The sequence below is a fragment of the Cyprinodon variegatus genome, unplaced genomic scaffold (genome assembly GCF_000732505.1).
Source record: "Cyprinodon variegatus isolate N-32 unplaced genomic scaffold, C_variegatus-1.0 Scaffold295, whole genome shotgun sequence".
NCBI classification, from domain to species: Eukaryota; Metazoa; Chordata; class Actinopteri; order Cyprinodontiformes; family Cyprinodontidae; genus Cyprinodon; species Cyprinodon variegatus.
Window position 1 is genome coordinate 40,164 of NW_015150748.1, and position 12,116 is coordinate 52,279.

Here is a 12,116-nt window from a genome sequence, read left to right on the forward strand (position 1 = left end):
GCTTTAAGCTTGAAACTCAGACACTTCACATAAAATTAACTTGGCAGATCAGAAACCTAATTCTAAGGTTGACACCCAAACCGCAGTTCCTTTTGTTTGGCATTAGCTGTGTACACAATACACTTATTTGCTCTGCTCCATTTTCCTCTCCAAGAATTAGCCTAAGGGTAGGGTTTATGAATTCACTGTGCTCACCGTGCCACCCCTGCCTTCTCATTTACTTAAATGGTGTCACCTCTCATTTCTTTGTGAAAGTAAACAGGCCTTTAGACTTCTGTCTGCTTATTGGCCATAAGCATGATTTTTTTTTTTTTTTCATAGAAGGGGTGGTGCTTAAAACTGACTTCCGCAGACTTCCTCAAAACTCTTGGAGTGGAACTTTCCTGTCAAACAGCTTTGGGTATAACTGTTCCTGACTATTATAATCCTTTACTCTTAGCAGATAAGCATCAACAGAGCTAATTTTCACGTGAGATTTTGGAGTGAGAACAACTGATTACACTGAAGTATTACATGGAATTCTGCTTTGGACATTAGCTGTTTGAATACTAAGGTAAAGTATAAGATAGGTAACTTATATTAGAATAGTGTACACCATTACAGTTTTCTGAGAATAAAAATTGCAGGTAAATCATACAGAAGTTATAATTAAATGTGGTTCATGTGTATGTGCTCATTTAACTGTCTTAAGATTTTCTGATAGAACCAACCAGTTATTGTAAGAAAAGCTTGAAAACATACTCAGAAGTGTCCATATATAATGTGGACACTCCTCCATTTGTACCAGCATGGAAATAAGAGAATGTCAACAAAAGGTTTCCTTCAAAAATGAAGACAATGGAGCAGATGTATAAAAAAAAAAAAAAAAAAACAATTGGCTTTTTGTATTAAACAAGAGAGTGAAAGAGAGAGAAAACCATTGACCCATGTTTCACTTCTGTCATATTTTTAGGCTAAACACTTTAGAATGTGCACTTAAATCCTTCAGCAATTTTTTTTTTATTAGCTCCTCTGTGTTTAACAGGTAGGAGAAAAACATAGAGTAAAATAAAGAGCCAAGTTCAGAGGATACTTATTTTTGAGGTATAAGGCTTTTATAATCTTGTTGAAACACGTACACACAAAGTTGTACTTTTTGAATCTAAGGAGAAATGGGTTAGTCTGTGATTAGCAATGCTTCATTTCCTAACATCCAAACACTCTGTTCCCACAATACAGTCACATGCTCACCAAAGATTATGCCCCGACCTCTAAGGAGCAAATCCATGTGGTACTAAGGCATTTCTGAATCTATGGCATGAATTGTACTAAAGGGAAAGTAGGTTGTGAGTTTAAATTACTTTTACAAAACAAATTAGCTTTTTCTAGTATATGCTATTCTACTCTAACTTTGACAAAATAGTACCAAGTACCCTTAAAAAAATTTATAAAAATATATAATTGTATATATACATTAACTAGTAATATTGTTGTACATATAGGTTGTTTATCTGTATTTAAGTGTGTTTTATTTATCATTTTTTTGGGTTGGTTTTATCTTTTTCATTTAGATAAGATTTACTGTGGATCCAGGACAGATTTTCTCTAAGAAAAACAAAAACAAAACTAAAGTTCATGGTTGTGTTTGCTGATAAATCTAATGGCCAAATCTACCCCAGACAGTCTGACTTGCAGACAAACAAGCAATTTAATTAATCATCATGTTTTTAGATAGTTATAAATACTCTTTTTGTAGGGAAAAAGTAGTTCAATGTTATGATTTTATCTGGCCTAGTTCCTACAGTATATTTACAAAAAACAATGCATTCATGAAGGTTACAAATTATAGTATTCGGAACGGAACATTTTCCGTAACAAAAACATATGTATAGTACAAACAGGAAGTCCTGCAGAGACCATTTCCCCACTGATCTGGTTTTATTAATGTCTTTCAAAAGAAATTCAGAAGGGGTTCTAAAAGCAAAATTTTCCATCATGTCATCTATGGTATATAACATAATGAACTATTTGCACTGGCTCTCCAGAGTAGAATTTCCCTCTGGGATTATTAAAGTATGTCTGATTCTGAATAGTCAGGATTAGAATGTGATTCGGCTCTTTTTGAACCTTTATCATCACATGTCCATTTGTATCCATCGTATGGCTTAACAGATTCATATCATCATAATTTTCTTTTTCATAAATTATAGTTTCCTCATTTCCTCAAATACAGGCTGCAGCCTTTTCCATTGATTATTTTTTTAAATCCTGTTTGTGTCAGTTTGTGCTTAAGAATATGAGTCTTTAAACCTCTTATCAAAACAAAAATAACTTAGACTTTTGGGAGTTATATAATGTATTGAAGTCTAGAAACAATATAACAAGAGAACTGAGTACAATGTGGAGGACTGTTTTAAAACATTGTGGGTGTTTTAGAATATTTGTGCACAGTTGGCACAAAATTGGATGCTGATCTTCAAAAGTTCAAAATAAATTACCAGTAAATTTTTTTTTAGTACGTGCAATAATTTTGCATATTATGAATTAGCTACTAAGAATGCTGTGCAAACCAGCTTTGTTCGCCATAATATAATTAAGAGGATTGTGGTTTCTAAAGGCAGTTTATTTAATAAATAAAAAAGAATGAGGTGTTAAGCCATGTGGTCATAATAATAAAAAGTATTAGAAAGTTTATATTTTATTATATCATTATTACCGGTATACTAAATAATATTTATAGAGCACTTTATATAGGTAGCTGTTCTCTAACCACAACAGCGAAAAAAATAGAACAATGACAATAACTGCTTTTAAATATAAGAAAATTAAATTTCATAAAACACGAGAAAGTTGCATACTGTCATAAATATTTCACAACATTTTAGTTCAGTCATTATTTTGTTTTGTTTAAACTGAATAAAGTTTGTCTGTGGTCTCATTATTAATCCCTTATTTTGTGCCTCCCTGCATAGACAATTTCTTGTTACGGTAATATTACTAGTACTCTTATTTCTGATTGTCCAAATTTGTTTGCACCATCAGGACCACAAAATCTCTCCATCACTTGGAATTATAATAATGCCGTCTTTGTGAAAACAATGACAGCTAGTAGTTTGCAAGTGAGTTTTCCCCTTGCTTTCAGAAATACTAAAAATGACACAAAAACTGTGACCAAAGTTGACTATCAGATTTGAAGAATAGATTTCCTATACCTTCACCCATAAATCTGCTGAACTGCAAAAGCAAATTATTTTGCTCCTTTACTGAGAACCTGCTCTGCACGAACAAATGAGTTTGCATGTGTATTAAGACTCACAAACCTTCCAAAGATTAGGCCCTATAACTGTGAAAGTTAGCATGAAACTTTTCACAGTAGATATCATTTAAACATCTCCCATCTCTCTGAAAATAAGATTTTTGGGTTAAAGCGATTGATCTTTGATGCCATCTCAGCTCTTTAACTTTTTCAACTTCTTTTCCAAAAGAGTACAAACATGCTATGCAGGTTTTCTAGGATTTGAAACCTTCAAATCTGTGTATTTGTCACAAGCGGGAAAAAAAAAAAAAATTATATTATGATAAAGCCCTGGTGCAAAATGTGATTGGTAGTGCCTTCTTATGCATGGAGTGTTTGTACTGTATATGCAAGTTCTTACATTTGCGCAGGAGATTAAGACAAAAAAACAAAAAAAGTGGATGTGTTAAAAGAAACTAAAAACAATAATTGTTCTTTGGATTTTAGACTGTGTACGGGGCCATATTTAAGCATTTACTGTTTGCTGGTGTTCTTCCACTACCTTGTTTAAAAACAAGGCATTGTACTTCATTAAAAACTTCTCCAGATTGTATATAAAAAAACTGGTCATTCAATCTATTTGGTATTTAGAAATATTACACCACGATCAAGGAGAATGTTTCAACTTGGTTGAGGGCAGTGTGGGGAATAGGAATGTTGTGTCTTTAAAGAAGCAGAAAAAATGTCATAACAGAAGTTATTGACAGTTTAGAAGTCCTTTCAATTAAAACTTTCTATCTTACAACCCACACACTGTTGTGTCATTATGGTCCTCTTAAGTTTCTTCTTTTTTTTTTTTTAGAATCATCTCATCAGCCAGGATCACTACATTCAAAATCTTTGAGTTCTGAAGAGAAGAGATTTCCACAATGAAAGATCGATTGGAGGAGCTGCAACAGAGGGCTCAAGAGCTGTCTGAGGCAACAGCCGACCCTGCTAATCCTTTCTCAGTGGAGGGTGATGGAGATGAATCTGTGGAAGTTGGAGGCATTTCACAGATGGCCGTGGTGTTCGAAGAAGAGCCGATCATTCAGAATTTTCTCTCTGAGGCTCAACAAATAAGAGATGACATCTCAACACTTGAAACAGAGGTTAAGTAGCAAAATTTAATTCTCTGGCTAATTTCTTAATTCAAGAAACTATTTAACACTTTGTCATGTTTCACTTTTTTTTTTTTTTTTCCCCTGGGGGGTTAGAAGATATTTTTCCTCCATTTTTTTTGTACATCTTAAGAAGTTGCCATTTCTTAATTTTCCTAAGTTGAGCATTTCTAAGCAAAATTTTGGGGAGTGGCGGCCTGGTGTTTAGGGCATTGCACTTGGAATCCTGAGGTTCTGATTTTAAGCCCGACTCCCACAGACTGCTACTCTGGGTCCCTGAGCAAAGACCCTTAACCTCACACTACGCCCTAGGTGCCGCACAATGGCAGCCCACTGCTCCCCTAGGACATGTGTTGAATGCACAGTTAGTTTTGTTGCTCTGTACTTGTGACAGTGTAATGACAGTAAAACACTGGAAAAAAATAGTTGGTATTGCAATTGAATTTAATTTAAATTCAGGCCTAGGCCCTTACCATAAGGTTTTTGTGACCTGATTATGTTTTGATCTTAACCATTTAATTGTAGCTCCCTGTTGGGAGCTGAACCTCCTATTCAGTCTTTCGTCTTCTGTAGCCTCTACTTTCTATCAGAATTGCCCTTTTTTTCCCGTTGTATCCATTTTCTGATCATCTCCGATAACATTTACTGATCACACTGGAAAAAGCCACCTTGACTACGTTCCAACTTGATGACTTCATTCTGCAACACCATCTTTTAACTCTGGAGATCTGGTGTTCAGGATGGCGCCTTCCTTCCAATATTTGTTATTTCATGTGGGCAAATTTAGGTATCATTTGACCAGCATATCTTGCCCTACTTTTTAAATGTGTCGCTTAAATATTGTATCCTGTAGCAAATAACAAAAGGCCCAATCTTTATTGTTCTAGTGTTCCCATTTTTTTAAAAAGTTGTTCATCAGTGCTTAATATTGCCATTTAAAATGTCCAATGTTTGGAGCATCATTGCATGTCCTTAACTTTTTAAAAGTTGTACTCAGCCGAGTAGACTCTGTGTTGCTTGGTCTTCATAATGCTTTTTAGTAATAGAATAATCAGCACATGTAAATACAAAATGACATTTATATTAATTAAAAAAATCAACCGTAATTAAAACCTAGACACAAATATTAAACATTCTAAAATCTGTAAAGCGTGTCAAAGACAAAGAGATTTTATAGCACTTTGGACTAAGGAAACATTGTACTAAAAGCACCTAATAGTTTTTAACCTATTTCACTTTAAGTATAAGAAGTTCTTCTGAAAGGGGTTCACCCCTGCCAAATATCATGGCGTTGGTTTTTTTTAACAATCTGTGTTTTCCAGATATCAGTAAAGAGTTGCTTTCAAATGGCAGTTATGTTAAAGGCAGTTTTAACAAGACAGGACAGACATTGATATCCTTTAAAGAGAATGTGCTATAACAACCAATACAATACAATTAGACTCATAAAAATAACATTATAATGGAATTGTCTGTATTATCAATTCTGACAAGTTCAATATAAATTAACTTTTCTTCATGCCGCTGGCTACAGTATGTGTGTTGGACAAATTTATGAGATTGTCCACAGTTTTTCAAAGTTACTTGTACAGCAAGGTGGAGAAATTTTCAATATCTTTGACCATTTCCTTTGTTTTACTGATATTCGGCCTGTAGTAATGTTTATCACTTCACATATAAAAGATGTGTGTTTTGAGTCTTTTTTCTGGAGTCAAATGAAAAAAGGAGTCTTGGTGTTCACCATTTTTATCAGATCAGAAGAAGTTAATGGAAACTGCGAAATTATAATAAATTTCACAGAAAAAAATGTTGGCATGATTGAGGTGGTTATTTACTGAAAAGGTGATGAAAACACATTTGTCAAATAAGTGCTGATGTAGCCAACAGTTTAGTCCCATCACTGATGAGCATTTTCCATTGATGGGGTCCTGAATGCAAACATCAACCTTGTCTATCATCACTTATACCAGTTTATATTATAAAGTAGGCAACCTTACCAATGGCATAACGACACAACAATAGACCTTTAAGCAAAATTATCTGGGTGGGCCCCATAGAAGTTAAACGCGTGATAAAGGTTCAGGATACGGTGACAGCTCCATAAATCGGCCAAGAAGATACTGTACAATTATGCAATTCTCAGTAGTATATGATCACACATGGAAAAATAGAGACTGCTCACCTTTAATGGAACCATTGGTGACAGCGCACCACCACATGTTAGCACAACCAGCCATCGGGTGAGCTTGAGCTTCATAGCCCCCCTCCTCACCCACGCTCTCTCCATTCATCTTCTGGTCGCAATCTTTACTAACTGTAGAAGCAACGTCCACCTCTCCCTCTTCGGTTCTTTGAAAGAACCTGTTTATTTTGGGAATTTTTTTCCCGTTCTTCCAGCAGCTCTTCTTTCCTTTTTCTTTTCTGCAATCCACTTAAGTACCTCTTTTTGGTATCCATCGTCGCTAACACATTTTACGTAACGGTTATGGTTTTAATTTACGCTCTGGGTTACCCATAATTCCAAGTCGTAGTGTATAAACGATAAAATACTGAAATACATCCATCCTCTTAAGATCTTTATTGCGGTTTGAAACATAATATAGGAGTATTTTTTACCAACTGTCTAAGGAACTATAAACAGTTATTAACATAGTAATTAAAAGTACCACTGTTTGCTTTGCCATTGGTGTTGTGTTTAAACAACTCACCATCATGTTGAAATCTGCAAAATGTTGCGGTATAAATATGGTCCGAGTGGTATGAAATTGGTCCGATCAGTCACTTCGGTATCAGGTGGGTTTAAGACGAATATGGCGCACAATAACATCTGCAAAGAGACGTCCTGGTCTACAATTGCGTAGGAGGGCAACCAGGTGTCAGTGATGGGGCCCCTAAGAGGTTGTGGGCCCATAAGCAACTGCTGTCTCTGCTTACCGATATTTACGCCATGAACTTTACTGATTGAAACACGTTTAAGTCCATTATCAATCTGTGCTCTGGACTTTACTCCTAATTCACAATTTCTTTTTTTGACATTTCAAAAGTTCACTCAAAATCTATGATACTTGGATGGAAACATGGCAAGTATCATCTGCAAACTGTAGAAGGTGCTTGTTTATCCGAGGGCTTCACCAAGAAACTGCATTTATACTGAGATAAAAATAAACAGAGGTCTACTTCCTTATGTTATTTTGTAGGTAGTCTGTCGGAATGCATATACAGTATTAAGATATATTGGTAAAGAAGATATTAGAGTAAAGGAGGTTGAATACAAACTTACTACTGTTGAAATTGAATACATATTTTTTAATAAATGTTTAATTATTCTTCAAATTACTAATTAGATGTTTTGAGGTGAAATACAGTAATTGAAGTAAACTGAAGTTTGTGCTTGTGACATATCTGTAACCTTCGATAAATGGTGGAAAGGTGCAAGAGGTATGAATACTTTCATCAGGAAATGTTAATTTCTGCTTTTGACTGTCTGTTTGGATGAGAATCAATACTGTGGAATCTAATATTCAGCAAAAAAGACTAGTGAGAGATTTTAGAAGACACTCTGGATGTGATACTCATACTAAAATATTGTGTCTATTGCTATAGGTCCTGAAGTTCTGTCAGCAGCAAAAGAGCCTGGTGGCAACCATGCGCCGCTTTAGTGTGATGAAGAAAGAGAGCAGCATAACGCGCGACATCAAGCTAAAGGCCGAAAGCCTCCACCGTCGTTTAGACGCCCTTTCAAAACAAGCCCAAAGAACTGAAGACCAGCTGGGAACTAATGCTGTTGCAGTGAGAATACAACACGCCCAGCATGCAGCTCTCTATCGCAGATTTCAGCAGGTTAGAAAGGGTATTGTTTGCATTTGATATTTGAAACAACTTTGTTTTGGTAGCTTTATGCTAAAGCTGTCTGAATTCACTTGAATATAGCTTGGAGATGTTCTGTATGAATGCAAAAACAATAAAACCAAATATAATCATTTTAAGGGTATATAATAAATAGATTGTCTGTTCTATGTATGAACATGTCTATAAAGGTATATATAGTATATACCTGTGTAGTTATTCTGTGTTTTTTTCTAGACACCAACTTGGGTAAATGCACTGTGAATGCAAAGGGCATTTGCACATAAACATGAATTATGTTTATACAGTACTAGAAAAGATGGGGATAAAAAACCCTCTCATTCCTTAACTCCCCTTCTCATTTTCTCTTTTGCTATAATTACTTCCAGGTGATGCTCCAGTATAATGAAGGTCTGCTGACCAAGCAGGAGCGCTGTAAAAACTTCATTATGCTGCAACTGGATGTATTGGGAAAGAATGTTACAGAGGAGGAGGTGAATGAAATGGTCGCAACAGGAAATTGGGAGGTGTTCAACGAGAACTTAATAAATGATGCCAGAATCACACGGTCACAACTGTCTGAGATTGAGCAGCGACACAGGGTAAGAGAAAAAGAAAAAAAGGGTCAAGAAGCCTTTAGAAATGTTTACTAAATAATGTTACTTTTTTAAATAGTTCCATGCTAAAATGGCAAACTATGAAAAAAAATATCATCATTAAAGTACAAATATGTTTCTTAACTGGTGTCATATTCACATTGGATTATCAGTTCACATTTTGGATGTTGGGGTGGCAAATTTGGAATGTCTTATTTCAGAGAATGATCAAACTCCTGTCTTAGGTTCTCCATTACTGCTTTTTTTGGCTGTTTAATCAGAATTCTGTGTTCGAATGTTTTCTAACAATCCTAGGAGCTCAGTTATAAATGCTGGAGGTCTCTCCACTTTCAGCACCGGTTTCAAATGCAATGTGGAAGAGAACATAATTAGTATAATTTGATATAATTTTATCAGGAGGAAAATTCTAACCTGGTATGGCTGCTTGTCTGCATAAAATGTCAGAAATAATTAAGCATACAGATTTTCTAATCTATACCTGCATTTTGGCAGTAAGTGCACTTCTCTCTGGCTTCGTGCCCCACTATAGGAAGCATGACAGCTATCAAGCTATCAATCTTGTTCTTTCAGTTGATAGATTAGGTCTGTTTTTGTTTTATTCTTTAATTTTCTATTATTTGTACCAAAAGCAGAAGCAGCCCTGCATTTAAAAACCTTAAAATAAAGTTAGTGAAACCACTATGAAGTAGGTGTGAACATGGTTACGCTGGAGGCGTACCCATGGGGTTCACTCTTCATGGATAAACTAACACTGCTGCAACCAGGCTTCTTCAAACAATAGAATATTTGGGTCATACTAAGGCTATTTATGGTGCTATGAGAGTAAAGTCATCACCTTATAAGAATAAAGTCCTGGCATTACTAGAATAAAGTTGCAGTATACGAGAGTAATATCATGATATAATGAGATTACAGAAGTAGCCTACATCTATGTAAACGCTTACAGGAAAGTAATAGTTAGATCTAGAGTAAGAAAAGCCACTAAAAAAGAGACTAATTTGTGCCATGTAAACCACACATTAGTCTGTAAAGGAGTGGGTAGAGCCTGATTGAGGAAACAGTTGTGATCAGACAACCCCAGATGCGAAACAAAAAGATTTAAAACTCTTACAGCAGTTGTTCAAATGTTGACTATATAAACAGCCTCTTTTTAAATAAAGGGCATAATTAAAACGTTCTCCATTAAGGCTGCAATCTTGACTGCTATGATTAATGAAAAGGGATGTTGCATTATGAGCCCACTTCCCACCTTGTAATCGTCCAGCCTGCTTTAGACCGAAGGGTGTAGAGCCTAACCAAACTGACTTAAACTCAATAAAAAATGTTATTAAATTTTCAGCTCAAGCTGCATTTTGGTTGAGCTTGTTTGACTCTATTAAAGATTTCTTCTAATCAAAATGACTTAAGTGCCTCATAAATTATGATTTTACATTCACTTTTCTCATATTATTACAACCTTAGTCTTGTAATATGGTTTTATTCTTGTAATGTTGAAACTTTATTCTTAAAACGTAACATTTATTCTTGACATTAATTAACTTGTAATAAAGAGCAAAAATAACAAAAACTCTTAGTATGGGCTTAATACCTTGTTGCATTCCCACACTTAACAGTTAGTCATACATTTAAAAGAATAATCATCATTTTACCACAAATGAATGAAGAATAACAGGGAAAATCTATCTTGTTATATCTATAGCAGGGAGCAGACTATGTACAGACTAACTGCACCAATAATACATTTGATATTGTGTTCTTAATCCAATGTGAAGGGAGCCTAAGGATAAAGAAACTTTTGACCATATATCTTAAAGCATAGGTTAAATTTCTAAATCTGAAACCAGGTTAAATAAAGAGTCACTGCAAACGTATAGATTGTGTTCTTCTATTCTAATTGATGTTGGTCTTTGTATATTTTATAACTATTATGTTTTTTTCCCCCTAACATTAAGGAACTCTTGAGCCTGGAGAATAATATGAAGGAATTGAGGGACCTCTTCATGGATATCTTCATGCTTGTAGAAGAACAAGGGGCTGACATTGAACACATTCAAACCAATGTTGAGAGGACACAAGATTACGTTGTTGTCATAAATGAGAAGTTCAGGGCAGCTGCGAGGTATAAGAAGAAGAACCCGATTCGTCAGCTGTGCTGCTGCTGCTGTCCTCCCTGGAGATGTTGTTTGTGAAACATGAACATTTTCTGCATCACACTTTCTCCAAAATAGGGTTTTATTTCAAAAAGTTGCGACTAACTTGGAATTCAGCAGCACAAGTGACATTAAAGGGAAGGCAAAGGTATCTGAGCTGATGCTGCTGCTAAAAAAGAGCAATGGTGAGGAGAGACGCAGCAGAGCACAGAAAACAATTAGAGAGAAGGGCAGGAATTGTAATGGGGAGGCACTTGTTTCTTTCAGGAGGAGGTGAAGCGACTGCGATTGGAAGAGACAGTTCAGTGAGTTCTACTCACCAACAATGTTGCTTATTGGAAACCTTCACTGTCATCTGACAGAGGTCACAAACAGGAGGAGGCTACTGACACTGCTGGATCAGCAAAACCTATATTCTAACAATTTCTTCCTGAAAAACAAAAATGATTATATATGTATTTTTTCCCTCCCTGTGGGGTTCCAGGTAATGAGTAGAGGAATTTTCTTCAACTGATGCACTTTAAGATGTTCCTTTTTATTATTAAGAGTATAAGACAAACTTGTATTACAGTTTATAATTATTCCTGGTTGCATTTCAGAGTATGATTTTTTTTATTTTACTGTTTCATAAGGACATATATTCCCTTAATAATAGGCAATGTTAAAAGCATTTCTGGCATTTAATTAAAGATTTTAATATATAAACCATAAGAAAATCTCTATTTTTTATGTCAAAGTATAAATTTTAAATCATGCTTTATTATTTTTTTGTTTATGAGACACAAGCCATCGAACTTTGCTTTGATTTTTTTTTTTTCATGTTCTACAGTGAAAAAAGGAGCAGTGGGCTTGGGAAAATAGCAAACAATAATTTGATCTATTTAACTCTTTACTGAAATTTTCTGATCTTATTTACCCGGATTATTCTGAAACTATTAATCACACCTTCAGTTAGGTAATGAAAAGCAAAGGCTAAGTAATAAATTTCCTGTTAGTCTGGCTCCATGATGAATTGACCTCTAATCAGAAGAGATGACGGTGTTCCTCTGTGACTCCATGAGCGACGGTGTCCGGTGTCTATGGCAAAATACAGGTGCAGCTGGGTGTGTGAAAGCCAGCCTGGAAAATC

General features: G+C 35.2%; 1 protein-coding gene across 1 annotated transcript; it reads left to right on the plus strand.

Moving 5' to 3' along the window:
- Nucleotides 1–359: 359 nt before the first annotated feature.
- Nucleotides 360–11,659, plus strand: stx19 (syntaxin 19). The gene is made up of 5 exons (XM_015383818.1): nucleotides 360–553; nucleotides 4,077–4,365; nucleotides 7,978–8,214; nucleotides 8,610–8,822; nucleotides 10,790–11,659. Exons 2-5 carry the CDS (start codon nucleotides 4,144–4,146, stop codon nucleotides 11,024–11,026), a joined length of 909 nt encoding a protein of 302 aa, XP_015239304.1. The 5' UTR covers nucleotides 360–553; nucleotides 4,077–4,143; the 3' UTR covers nucleotides 11,027–11,659.
- The last annotated feature ends 457 nt before the right edge of the window (nucleotides 11,660–12,116 follow it).